Source organism: Siphateles boraxobius, unplaced genomic scaffold (assembly GCF_051911475.1).
Source record: "Siphateles boraxobius isolate OS27281-9 unplaced genomic scaffold, OSU_SipBor_1 31, whole genome shotgun sequence".
NCBI lineage: Eukaryota > Metazoa > Chordata > Actinopteri > Cypriniformes > Leuciscidae > Siphateles > Siphateles boraxobius.
The window spans coordinates 17,890,378-17,905,055 of record NW_027508931.1 but is presented as its reverse complement, the minus strand read 5'-3'; the positions used below and the strand labels follow the sequence as shown (position 1 = coordinate 17,905,055).

Below are 14,678 nucleotides of genomic sequence, written 5' to 3'. Positions count from 1 at the left end.
AGGCCCAAGATGATGTGGGTGGGGAAGAACATGTGATTCTTTGCTCCTCCAGTGAGAACTCTGACATCCTAACCCTGCCAGACTCTTGTGAGGCGGAGATTGATGCATGGAAGGAGCCTGTTGCCAAGGAGGCAAAGGAAGCAGGAAGTGACGAGTTCTATCTCGGAAGCTCATCGAGCAGCCAATATACTTTTAGAGAGTCTGAGACAAGTGAGTGGAAAATGTTGCCTTCAATTCATGTTGGAATACTCGTTTTTGTATGCATATCAATGCCACTGCAATGCCATAATTAGCAGTGGAATTATCTTTAAGACTGACTTTACAAATTAAAGAAAAAATGGGTTGAAATGGGTAGTGCAGTCCAAATTCAAAATATTGGAGAGAGTTGTTCCTCCCGCCCCCTCCTCCTCAGACTCAACACGGGTTGCCAGTTTGAGGACGTGCAACAAGAATGAGCGCAATTGACAATGGAAGGCGATGAGCCTTACACTGTAAGTAGAGCTGCGCGATTCTGGATAAATTGAGAATCACGATTTTTTTGTTTCAAATAGAGATCACAATTCTCCCATGATTCTGAACAGACAACTAAACATTATAACATGTAATGTACGTTTAATTAATTTAAAGAATTATTTTAAAAAATTGGTTTGTGCTGTATTGAATGGAACATTTTAAATACAATTGTATACAAACACTGGACTTTTTTTAAAAGAAAGAAAACAAGCATTTTATTAATATACAGAAATTGTATATCCAACCTTGCTTTTATCGTTGGAACGTTAACTTAAAGTGAAAAATACAAAACAACAGGTTTATGTTGCAAGGTAATACTTTCACAACAGGAGTCCAGGTATGGGGATGATGATGAGAGCTCATTCAGTGATAGGATTTTTACAACTATTGCCTCCCTTGCATTGTATTGCATTACCCGACAGGGACACCCATCCTTGCGTGCACACTTGCCACACGAGCAGGGATCTGGCAAACCTTTAGGTTTTGAGATTACAATCTCAGGGACTAATAAACTGCCCTTTCTTACAAAACCATAAGCATCTGCATTTAATATCGAGGTGTTGTCTGTAAATGGTGCCTGGACTCACAGCTGCTGTTGATAATAGGCTCTTTGTATATGTTTTCTTGCATTAGTTGAGGTGCAAGCAGACTCTCAAAGTCCATCTTACGGGCATTACTATCGAACGCAGCAATGCGCAGGTCGTCAAATGGCTGCCATGTCTGTTGATGGTTTGAGTCATTTGACCAACAATGTTTCCGCCATTTGTATTGCACTTTCTGTTAGCTGTGGACAGTTGAAATTGAGAATCAGAGAAGAGTTGTCTGGTTTGCGGACAGTGTTCAGAGCTGCAAGTTTGGTGGATATTTTTCTGGTTGTATTGCACCCAGTCAGCGCATGTAGTGCTGGGAGACACTGTGTGAGCTCGTCTCCCAGCGCTATGCAGATATCATGAAGTGTTAATATTGATCTTTTCACACCTGAGTTGCGGATGAGCCAGAGCTCTTGGAGGCCAAGATTTCTCCAATTGACTGTTATGTGGTATAATAGGCACACAAAGACATCTGTGTCACCTGATGACAGTGTCAGTGATGTAGATCCTGTACGGTGAATTAAAATGTCCTGCACATGGAACATCATCCTGTCATCAGTCTCCTTTTGTGTGCAGTTGAGCCAAGAGAATGGAGTAGCACTCGCAGCTGACACAACCCATGCCTGTGGTGATATACCAAGGTATAGTGGTTTGGTGCCTTTGTAATTGGTGGTCAGCCACTCAACAGAATGCCTGAAAAGCAGTTCTCTAGTTCTCTAACACCACTGGAACATTTTGGTTTGGTGATATCACATCAAGGACAACCATGTTTTTTGATTTTCCTCTTCTCTCACTCTCCCCATGTTTGATGCTGTCCTCTCTGTAAGTGTCAAAAACGATATGGATCTCATCACAGTTGCCCCCAGCTTTGGTGACCATAAATGTCAAAGCAATAGCAAAGTCGTGGAATGCCTTCCACAAGGAGACCTTGCTCACCAATGCCATGAAGTCGATAATGATGGCGTGTGTTTGCGGGGGGGTATCTGGACCTTTTTTTAATCTATTTGTAGACACAACTTCAGCAGCTCAGTCCCAAGTTGTGATTTGGCACTCTTCCTCAAGTAATCGTCTTTGTCAACCAAGAAGAATGCAGAGTTGGTGATCTCATGCTGGAGTAGCTCCTCAACTGTGAACCCCCGGTGACACCCATACTCAATAAACATGAGAGCTTTGATTGTCTCATCTTTGATGTCTGCTTTGGAAGCCAAATTCAAGTAAAATTAGTAAAATTGACTTTACTAATAGTAAACTTATTTCAGACTTATAGTCGATCATCGATAAATTTAGCACAAGCAGCACTGCCCTCTGTGATACAGCACAACAACTTGTCTACATTTACGTTGGTCACAATTTCTCCAGTGAGAACATTCTTAAGCGTTACCTGGTCTCGTAGAGGACTGCATACCTTCAGGAGATATTCCTCTATGTCTTGCACCATCTTTACTATTTTAGTTGTAGTGCTCGGGTTGAAGTCATGATGAAGTGAAAGTTTTCCTCCAACATCATCCCTCATCTCAAGGAGATCAACATACTGGTCTTTTTTATGCTTGATGATTCCCCAAAGAGCTACTGCTTACTTCTTCCTGGTGACCCCAAGTATCCCTCCACTCACTTTGGCAGGCCGGTTGTAACACTGCTCTAGTGCCTGGTCAAATGGCACTCCACTACCTTTCTTGGTGGTGTTCACAATAAATCCATCGTAGAGGAGTGGGAACTTCTCCTTCAGTTGATAGCAGTCCTGCAGGAATAATGGTGTCCATTGACAGTAGTTTTCTTTGTAGACAGTAGACCGTAGTGAAGTTGCCCTCTCCATTCCACTGAGGTAGAGAATCCAGTCTCCAGAGCTGTAGCGTCTGGACCAATCACACTCACAAATTCTTCATTTTATCTAATGAATAGTCCGGCAAACTCACTCTCCCAACAAAGATCAGTGTAACTTCCCCCGAAACTAACATCCCAATGAAGCTAACACCACTGGCAGAACTCGGAATCCTGTTACATAGATAAGGATTTTTACGACCTCTAAAATGGAATTTCTGAGAAATGTGAAACTCACTTAATTCTCCTGAGGAGGAGAAATAAACCCTGTTAATCCTATATATATATATATATATATATATATATATATATATATAACCACTTGAGAAATGTATAAACATCTATCTAATTTTCACATCTCATGATTTTCCTTCGGATGTTATTTTGGCCTGTGTTTTCTTGTAAACTCTAATGGGTTAATATTTTAGACTTTGCATACAAATATGTGAACCATATTTGGTCTCTATAATTTCCAATCTTCGTTCCCCATTTGTTAATTTACATTACATTTTGTTAACTTTGTGACACATGGGTATTATAAGAATCTTTAAGATTCTTTCTCTTGAACACCCAATGAAATTACAGATTCAAATGTGCTGTCTGAACACAAAGAGTCATAAAATCTCCCTCCAAAGGGACAACTTCGGATTGGCTCACATACCCCCAGAGGGTGTGACATCTTCGACCTTTTAAAAATCACTGATCAAGATCAGTCTCTCTCTCTCTATCTCTCTCTCTCTCTCTCTCTCTCTCTCTCTCTCTCTCTCTCTCTCTCTCTCTCTCTCTCTCTCTCTCTCTCTCTCTCTCTCTCTCTCTCTCTTGGTTTTTGGACTCTCTGGACGCCCTTGGCTCTCTGAGCCCCCGTTGACTTTCTATTGGTCCTTTCTGAGAAGTCTAAACTAGAAGTGTTCTAAGGACCCCCCCCAAGCTTGTGCCAGGCTGCGGCCTTGTCTTTCCATTCACCAAAGATCCTCTGACTCCAACTGGTTCTCTCTCTCATCAAGACAACATCAGCAAAGATCAACTGGAGCCTCAACAAACTGCATCAGGACAGTTTAATTCAAATGGCCGAGACATGCAAGTATCAAACTTAGTCTCATTATTCCATACCTTAAGTATCCTTACACCTTTTAAAGAAGGGTGTGTTAGTACTAAACTGATGGTTTGCTCAAGGCTGTTGATCTGCTGAATTTCAAACAACGCTTCTTGCTTTCCTGGATTCTGCTTCGGCTCTCTTTCCCTTGGGAAACTGTATGCATGTTAGGGGTGGAACGGTACATGTATTCGTATTGAACCGAATCGGTACGGGCGTCACGGTTCGGTGCACGAATTTACACGGAGAATACACAGTATAAAAACAAACAAAATTTATAATAGCGATAGATTTTGCTCAATTCGCGTTTGGTCTGAACACAGCATAATGAACTGACTGCCATGTCAATATTGCAATGCTGAAGTGTGTGTGTGCGCGCAAGAGAAGGAGAGGCACGGACGCGATCGAACTGTGTGTGTGTGTGTGAGAGAGAGAGAGGTGCGGGCGCGATCGAACAGTGGAAACATAAAAACATACTCTGTCATTTTGTTCATACAGGACATCATTCAAACTGCAAAGTGTTTACATATATTTGTGTACACTCGCAATAAAACACAACATTGTGTCACACTCTAAACTCTTGTCAAACCTACAACTGTCACCCAACCAAAATCACGCACTCACACACACACACACACACACACGCACGCACACACACAGTTTTATTTTTAAGTTACACATTCTACATTGATTAAAAAAGAAAATCAAACGTGGTTTTTAATGGTAGTATTATTTCTACGGAAATCAATTATTTATAATTCAGATGAGAATAAAGTTAGGGTTAATTAAAATGAAGGAAAACAAATACATTGATCTGAAATATAGCAAATTAAATTTAAATTCATCCAGGTACAATTACCAAACAAATCGCAAGGTCTTTTTGTCTTTTTATTAATTGAATTAATAAACTAATTAAATTATATACAACTATTGTCAGTGCACTATAAATAAACTGGTTCTATGCCTTTATTAATAAAACTTATTTAAAAAATACAAGGCTTAAGACATTTATAAAAATACCTTCTGCATTCTTGTTTTGCTTTTCACTCCATTGTACCGAAATCGTACCGAACCGTGATGTCTGAACCGAGGTATGAACCAAACCGTGACTACTGTGTACCGTTCCACCCCTAATGCATGTATGTATGTGTATGTTAGAGTAGTTTAAATGTTTAGTCTAGTTAATAAAATCTTGTTCATATCACACGTAAAGTTGTCCGTGTCTCAAGCTCAAATCTGGAAGTCAATAATCATATTGAACTTAACTACTTGCTCTTAGTAGTACTTAGTAAGGAAAACATTTACTATGCCCCGGAAATGTACATTTCTATTAATTAATTAATAACCAATATTGAGGGTTCACAGAATGAACTGAGTAATTGGTTGTAATGTTAATGTAGCTACATCAAGTTAACACGATTAACTGACTCAAATATTCATAATCAATTATAACAAGTTATGATTGGTTATAAATATTTCTTATAGCTAATTCGCTACAGAGCACAGAGAATTGGTCAGATCCCTCAATATTGGAACAGGTCAGAAACATATGTGTTCCAGTAATTAAAGGACTGGGACCGCAATGCCCGTTCCTTAATGATAATCACACGTAATAAGTGTACACGCCAAGACAAATAATAAAGAGTAGATTTCCTTACTTTTTTTGATCTCACAAGTCATCTTGCTTGACAGCCATGTGCTCTGCTATGACCACAGGTCACTATGGCTACCAAGTAACCTTTTGTTAAAGAAAAAGTTGGAGTTGATGACGTGATGACAGCAATATTTAGAACAGGTAGGAAATGTAAGCTTTTAAAGTTTAGGTTTATAAATAACTGGCAATCCCTGTATGTTGGTAGTTGTATGTAATAGGTTGACTGTTTTTTAAGCCATTTTCTTTATATCAAATCAGAATGCTTATACTCCTCTATGACCTTATAATCATGGTTATTGTGAACATTGTGATCACCTCAGAAAATATGTAGCTTCAAGGGTTTATATGCCTCATTTGCATATTTTATTTTATTTTTTAGACAAAGTGTAATACAAAAAGTATTTCTCTTAATATGAAGATTAATCTGGTAGAAATTTATGAGGATATCTAAAAAGGGAAGAAAAAGTCCCATTCACCTGTAGTGTGATAATAGTGTCACCTATTGTGGTCATTTTCAGGACTTTTGCACCTGAGGCCTGCAGTGACAGCTGCTGTCAAACTAGCTAAAATGGAGTGACGCAAGTAGCTTTGCATCAGAGCGGTCATTTGAAATCGAGAAATTTTCTCCCCCACCTTCACCTGAAGTGGAGGAGGGTGAATTGTCTGTGGACACCAATTTTTTCCAGGATTATTATTACTATTACGTTCAATATATTTTGCTTCTATGTGAAAAAAATAATCAGCAAATCGCGCCGGCGCGTTTGTCAAAACCAGAGGATTAACTTTAGCCTAATAAGAAGGAACATAAATTGTGATTAAAAATATATGCTCACTCACATCATGACGCCGCTGCGATGGTGGAGTTCATGCAGGAAGAGGTATGAAGAGCAGCGTTTTGCAGCGCGAGCTGTGGGGAGAAGCCCATTTCCACCTCCATTGCGCTGGAGAAGCAATCCCACGTAAAATGCAGGTTGCACACTGGAGTGATAGGCGAGATTAACTACCTAGGCTACACGAAATAATCTAAATAACTATATAAATGCTATGCTAACTAGATGCTAATATATACAGAATCTATCCTGATCGTTTTCAATACTTGTAATTCCAACTCCTGACTCGCTACAGTAGTTTTGACGGAAACAGATGCTTTTATACCAGGGGCTGCCAAGGGCGTGGTGAGCTCGCAGCAAGGGCGTGACCGAGTGACGTCAGAGAGTATTCTACGTCAGAGAGTACCCCTACTGCAGGAGCTTTCCGTCTAACCTGAAGAGGGCAGCACTCAGAATGTACTCGAATCAATGAACAGCATTTATGAAGCTCCATTCTTACAGATAATTAACTAAAAAAAGTTGTTTTAGTGTTTAGTTACCCTTTAAATGAACAATGCATTGATATTACAATTTCCGATTGTGTGAAGTTGGAAAGAGGAACCTCTAACATCTGTCACCCATCTGTCATTGGCCATTAGCCTGAAAAAGCTGGGTGAATTCCTAAGCAGTTTGGGAAGGGTTTTGGAAAATCTTCAGAATTTCCTAGAATCCCTGGAATTCCTAGTGTGTAGATCTTCCCATTGTGTCCATGGTATTTATTTTATGGATGCATCTCACAAAGAAATGTCCAGGTCGAATTTCATAATCAGAAATTATATTTGTAATGCATAAATGTAAATTTTTGCATAAAGAAATTTCTACATATAATTATTAATAATAAAAGTAATGTAATGCTTAATTTCTTAATTGTTAATAATATAATTCATTATAATTAAGTTGGCTTGTGAAAGCCAACTTACTGAAATCCTATTTAAACTTATTATTATTATTATTATTATTTTTCTTAACCAAAATTTTCTGACTCTAACTCCTCCTAGAGTTTTAACTCTACAAACTCCAAACTCGGGTCAGACCTTCAGACTGTTCTGACTCGAGTTGATATATCTTTTCAGACTGATTTGACTTTCAGTTTTCTAAAAATTTATATTAAAAACCATAAAAATCCCTATTGACTTTCATTGCAACAGTTCAAATTGAGCCAAGGCTACGGTGGCCCAGTAGTGTACAACACAAAAACTCAAATCTAAACTCCCTAAAGCCCTAGATTCAATTAAACAACCATTCTATATGTACTAATTAACCTATCTATCTATCTATCTATCTATCTATCTATCTATCTATCTATCTATCTATCTATCTATCTATCTAATAATCTTTCTTTCTAACTAATCTTTTTTCTTTCTAACTAATCTATCTATCTTTCATCTTTCTAACTAATTTTTCTTTCTTTCTTTCTTTCTTTCTTTCTTTCTTTCTTTCTACTTAATCTATCTTTCTTTCTAACTAAGCTATCTTTCTTTCTCTTTCTTTCTTTCTAACTAATCTTTCTTTCTAACTAATATTTCTTTTTTCTAACAAATCCATCTTTCTTTCTAACTAATCTTTATTTCTTTCTAACTAATCTTTCTTTCTTTTTAACTAATCTATCTATCTTTCTTTCTAACTAATCTATCTATCTTTCTTTCTAACTAATCTATCTTTCTTTCTTTCTAACTAATCTTTCTTTCTTTCTTTCTAACTAATCTTTCTTTCTTTCTTTCTTTCTTTCTAACTAATCTATCTATCTTTCTTTCTAACTAATCTTTCTATCTAACTAATCTTTCTTTTTTTTCTAACTAATCCATCTCTATTTCTTTCTTTCTCTCTTTCTAACTAATTTTTCTTTTTTTCTAACAAATCCATCTTTCTTTCTAACTAATCTTTATTTCTTTCTAACTAATCTTTATTTCTTTCTAACTAATCTTTCTTTCTTTCTAACTAATCTATCTATCTTTCTTTCTTTCTAACTAATCTTTATTTCTTTTTAACTAATCTATCTATCTTTCTTTGTTTCTAACTAATCTTTCTTTCTTTCTAACTAATCTATCTTTCTTTCTTTCTAACTAATCTATCTATCTTTTTTTCTAACTAATCTATCTATCTTTCTTTCTAACTAATCTATCTATCTTTCTTTCTTTCTTTCTAACTAATCTATCTTTCTTTCTAACTAATCTATCTTTCTTTCTAACTAATCTTTCTTTCTTTCTAACTAATCTTTCTTTCTTTCTAACTAATCCATCTTTCTTTCTAACTAATCCATCTTTCTTTCTTTCTAACTAATCTTTATTTTTTTCTAACAAATCCATCTTTCTTTCTAACTTATCTATCTTTCTTTCTAAATAATCTATCTATCTTTCTTTCTAACTAATCTTTATTTTTTTCTAACAAATCCATCTTTCTTTCTAACTTATCTATCTTTCTTTCTAAATAATCTATCTATCTTTCTTTCTAACTAATCTATCTATCTTTCTTTCTTTCTAACTAATGTATCTATCTTTCTTTCTAACTTATCTATCTATCTTTCTTTCTATCTAATCTATCTATCTTTCTTTCTAACTAATCTATCTTTCTTTCTAACTAATCTATCTTTCTTTCTAACTAATCTATCTTTCTTTCTTTCTTTCTTTCTAACTAATCTTTCTTTTTTTCTAACAAATCAATCTTTCTATCTAACTAATCTTTATTTCTTTCTAACTAATCTTTCTTTCTTTCTTTCTTTCTAACTAATCTATCTATCTTTCTTTGTTTCTAACTAATCTTTCTTTCTTTCTAACTAATCCATCTTTCTTTCTTTCTTTCTTTCTTTCTTTCTTTCTTTCTTTCTAACTAATCCATCTTTCTTACTAACTAATCCATCTTTCTTTCTTTCTTTCTAACTAATCTTTCTTTGTTTCTAACTAATCTATCTATCTTTCTTTCTTTCTAACTAATCTTTCTTTCTTTCTAACTAATCTATCTTTCTTTCTAACTAATCTATCTTTCTTTCTTTCTAACTAATCTATCTTTCTTTCTTTCTTTCTAACTAATCAATCTTTCTTTCTAACAAATCCATCTTTCTTTCTAACTAATCTTTCTTTCTAACTAATCTATCTATCTTTCTTTGTTTCTAACTAATCTTTCTTTGTTTCTAACTAATCTTTCTTTCTTTCTAACTAATCTATCTTTCTTTCTAACTAATCTATCTTTCTTTCTTTCTAACTAATCTATCTATCTTTCTTTCTAACTAATATATGTATCTTTCTTTCTAACTAATCTATCTATCTATCTTTCTCTCTTTCTAACTAATCTTTATTTCGTTCTAACTAATCTATCTTTCTTTCTTTGTAACTAATCAATCTTTCTTTCTTTCTAACTAATCTATCTTTCTTTCTAACTAATCTATCTATCTTTCTTTCTAACTAATCTATCTATCTTTCTTTCTATCTAATCTATCTATCTTTCTGTCTAACTAATCTATCTTTCTTTCTTTCTAACTAATCTATCTTTCTTTCTAACTAATCTATCTATCTTTCTTTCTTTCTGTCTAACTAATCTTTCTTTTTTTCTAACAAATCAATCTTTCTTTCTAACTAATCTTTATTTCTTTCTAACTAATCTTTCTTTCTTTCTAAGTAATCTATCTATCTTTCTTTGTTTCTAACTAATCTTTCTTTCTTTGTAACTAATCCATCTTTCTTTCTTTCTTTCTAACTAATCCATCTTTCTTTCTAACTAATCCATCTTTCTTTCTTTCTAACTAATCTTTCTTTCTTTCTAACTAATCTTTCTTTCTTTCTAACTAATCTATCTTTCTTTCTTTCAATCTGATCTATCTATCTTTCTTTCTAATTAATCTATCTTTCTTTCTAACTAATCTATCTATCTTTCTTTCTTTCTTTCTAACTAATCTATCTTTCTTTCTAACTGATCTATCTTTCTTTCTAACTAATCTATCTTTCTTTCTTTCTAACTAATCTATCTTTCTTTCTTTCTAACTAATCTTTCTTTCTTTCTAACTCATCCATCTTTCTTTCTAACTAATCCATCTTTCTTTCTTTCTAACTAATCTATCTATCCTTCTTTCTAACTAATCTTTTTTTTCTAACAAATCCATCTTTCTTTCTAACTTATCTATCTTTCTTTCTAAATAATCTATCTTTCTTTCTAACTAATCTATCTATCTTTCTTTCTAACTAATCTATCTATCTTTCTTTCTAACTAATCTATCTATCTATCTTTCTTTCTAACTAATATATCTTTCTTTCTTTCTTTCTAACTAATCTATCTTTCTTTCTAACTAATCTATCTATCTTTCTTTCTTTCTTTCTAACTAATCTTTCTTTTTTTCTAACAAATCAATCTTTCTATCTAATTAATCTTTATTTCTTTCTAACTAATCTTTCTTTCTTTCTAACTAATCTATCTATCTTTCTTTGTTTCTAACTAATCTTTCTTTCTAACTACTCCATCTTTCTTTCTTTCTTTCTTTCTAACTAATCCATCTTTCTTTCTAACTAAGCCATCTTTCTTTCTTTCTAACTAATCTATCTATCTTTCTTTGTTTCTAACTAATCTTTCTTTCTTTATAACTAATCTATCTTTCTTTCTAACTAATCTATCTATCTTTCTTTCTAACAAATCCATCTTTCTTTCTAACTAATCTATCTATCTTTCTTTGTTTCTAACTAATCTTTCTTTGTTTCTAACTAATCTTTCTTTGTTTCTAACTAATCTATCTTTCTTTCTAACTAATCTATCTATCTATCTTTCTAACAAATCTATCTTTCTTTCTTTCTAACTAATCTATCTATCTTTCTTTCTTTCTAACTAATCTTTCTTTCTTTCTAACTAATCTTTCTTTCTTTCTAACTAATCTCTTTCTTTCTTTGTAACTAATCTATCTTTCTTTCTTTCTAACTAATCTATCTATCTTTCTTTCTAACTTATCTATCTTTCTTTCTAACTAATCTATCTATCTTTCTTTCTATCTAATCTATCTATCTTTCTTTCTAACTAATCTATCTTTCTTTCTTTCTAACTAATCTATCTTTCTTTCTAACTAATCTATCTATCTTTCTTTCTTTCTAACTAATCTTTCTTTTTTTCTAACAAATCAATCTTTCTTTCTAACTAATCTTTATTTCATTCTAACTAATCTTTCTTTCGAAGTAATCTATCTATCTTTCTTTGTTTCTAACTAATCTTTCTTTCTTTGTAACTAATCCATCTTTCTTTCTTTCTTTCTAACTAATCCATCTTTCTTTCTTTCTAACTAATCTTTCTTTCTTTCTAACTAATCTATCTTTCTTTCTTTCTAACTAATCTTTATTTCTAACTAATCTTTCTTTTATTGAAACCAATCTTTCTATCTAACTAATCTTTCTTTTCTTTCTAACGTATCGTTTTCTTTCTAACTATTCTTTCTTTCTAACTAATCCATCTATCAAACTTCAAACTATTTTAAACTTCTTCAAACTCTCTGGTCCGGCTTTCTCAAGCCAACTTAAAGTTTATCTCATCAAACTTTTTTTCTAGTTCCTAATTCTAATGAAAATAATGTCACAATGCAAAATTTAGTAATGATCCTAAAATAGCCTTTTTTATATACTGTATGCTGTATATAAATATTTTCTGATTAAATATGACCCACACATTTTTTTTTAACAGTTTTCATGACATTCGCCCTTGTTGAAATGTTCCTCTTTCTCCTGAGTGGCAGAAGACTGGTGTTGGCCTGGATGGGGATTTTCCAGGACACTGTGGGAATATGGCAGCCAGCTTCACAGCTCTCTCTCTCTCTCAGGTGCTTTGCCTTGGGAGTGTGAGCATGTTGTGATCAGCATTCAGCCACAGTAAAAAGCCACAGTAACATGTTTGTTTGACCTACATTGCTGTGTGCTGTTATATGTCCAAATTCCATGTCTTGAGTTGACTAGCTAATTAGTTGTCAGAATTTGTCAACTAAAGTCATCTTTATTTATATAACGCTTTATACAATACAATAATTGTTTCAAAGCAGCTTTACAGTGATAACAGGAGCATTTCGGCTGTTGTTCAGCTGAAGTCAGTTCAGTGTTGATTCAGTTCCGTTGTAAAGATCATGATTTATTTAATTGATTTAGCAAAAAAATGTGTTTTGGGCTGTGTGTTTGTCGTGTCTAGGTGCAGGTCCACAATCTGATTTACATATGGACCTCGGGATAAGGGTAAGACAGACAGACTAATATTTGCGTAGATGCCATTCCTCTTACATCAGGTGTTATAGGAAGTGTTCCCGGTTCCGGTTGACCGGAAGTTGATTTTGATACTCTCTAGGTGTTATCAACTAGCCATAATATTGAGATCGCAATAGATGTGAAGGACTATAATGCGTTAAGAGCTCGCTCAAGTACTGGGGAGCTGAACCATTTAGTGCTTTGTAAGTAATTATCAAGATTTTAAAATGTATGCAATCTGTAATAGGGAGCCAGTGCAGTGCTGACAGAACCGGGCTGATATGGTCATACTTCCTGGTTCTAGTAAGAACTCTAGCTTCTGCATTTTGAACCAGCTGGACGTGCAAGGCAAACTCCCAGTAACATTACAATAATCTAGCTTTGAGGTCATGAATGCATGAAGTAACTTTTCTGCATTTGTCATTGGGAGCATGTGTCGTTATTTATATACATTTTTAAGAACCCAGGTCCTAACTGACGATGACCACTTGACAGAGCAGCCATCAAGTGTTAGACAGTATTCTAGGTTATTTGTGCTCCAGACATGAATGATTCCTCAAATTGTGTGTTGTTGTGGAGAGATGTTGTTAATATTCATTCGTATTTATAGAATGTTGGTTCCTTCAGGTGTGTTTCCAGTATGCTTAAATAATTTCCTCCTTCTGTATGAATTATTTCTCTTAATATTGATGCAATAGCTGTTTAAGCATAACAACAAATACAAAGGAGACATTCACAACAGCTTTAGGCCTGCAGCTGTATTTTTGGAGCACAAGTCATGTGCTGGTTTAGTCGATTAGCTTGTTGTTGTAGCGTAAACAGGTCTGTTAACTTTTCCTGCACTGCATCATGGCATGTGAGATGAGTTCTGCAAGCATGTGTTTGTCGTGTGTGTGCAAAAATTAGCGACAGGATTCACTGTTCTGCACTTTGCATTATTTTCAAACAAATTTCTTTGACATTTGTCAGAAAACATGTGTGTTGATTAGGTTTAATTATTTGGTCCCCCAAAAAGTAAGTTAAACCTCACCACACAACCTACATGAAAGGTCCTTTAGTGAGTCATTATGATGAATTTGGCTTTATAAAAGGACAAAAACAATTCTCAAAATCTAAGCCTGAGATGGCACAGTGTCTATAGTCCGTTTACTGACCATCAAATTTTATGTTTGAAAGGTATTTAGAGTTTTGATTTGAGTAACAAGTATACACATTTCTACTACTTTATGAGTGTTTTCATTACAGCCAGTGTTGGACCAAATCTATCTAACCATCTATCCAACCATCCATCCATCCATCCATCCATGACAAATGTTAATTGCTGCAGTGTATTTATAATGTTTAATAGTGTTTAATTTGAATTAATGATTTAATGACTAACTTATAAATACTTCACTTGTTTCATTACTGGATGATAAGGTTGTTATGATACATCATTAAATCGCGATATCGCGTTATCAAAATGCGACGGTATGTACCGCTGATGTAAATGATATGATTTGCGATATAGAGTTAGTTTTATCCAAAACTCAGATGACTGTATTTATAAGGTTTTTCGCTCATCTTAAAAACACAAATGAAGTTTTTTTTTTATGAAACCTGGGTGATTTCTGTCACACTATTTAAAGTCGATTCCCCTAAATCTTGAAAGATCCAAAAGGGTCAGTAAGGCATCTATCGAGCGGTCTAATCCAAATCAAAGTCTTCTGAAGGAGACAATGGCTTTATATGATGAACAGATTTACAACGTGCATACTGTAGTAAACACGGACATTCAAATACGTGCGTGTCACGTGAGAACAACATGAGAGTGAGTAAATGGAGACAGCATTACAATTTTCTGATGAACTAACCCTTTAAAGTTTGGAAATAGTCATTTTGACACGCTTTGCGATTAGAAATGTGATTGATTGCACTGATCATCTGAAGCGCATACGCCCTGGGGCC

At 34.3% G+C, this 14,678-nt stretch overlaps 1 protein-coding gene across 6 annotated transcripts in view; it reads left to right on the top strand.

Annotated features, from left to right (window-relative positions):
- Positions 1-14,678, top strand: part of ccpg1 (cell cycle progression 1) — a 52,673-nt gene that overhangs the window by 13,641 nt on the left and 24,354 nt on the right. For 2 of the 6 annotated variants that reach the window (XM_077193960.1, XM_077193958.1), the window contains exons 5-6: positions 3-210; positions 12,239-12,319. The exons of 2 other annotated variants lie outside the window; for them this stretch is intronic. In XM_077193960.1, the coding sequence (XP_077050075.1) occupies positions 3-210; positions 12,239-12,319 (289 nt within the window). The remainder of the gene's footprint in view (positions 1-2; positions 211-12,238; positions 12,320-14,678) is intronic. 2 more of the 6 variants (XM_077193959.1, XM_077193962.1) reach the window with 1 other exon arrangement.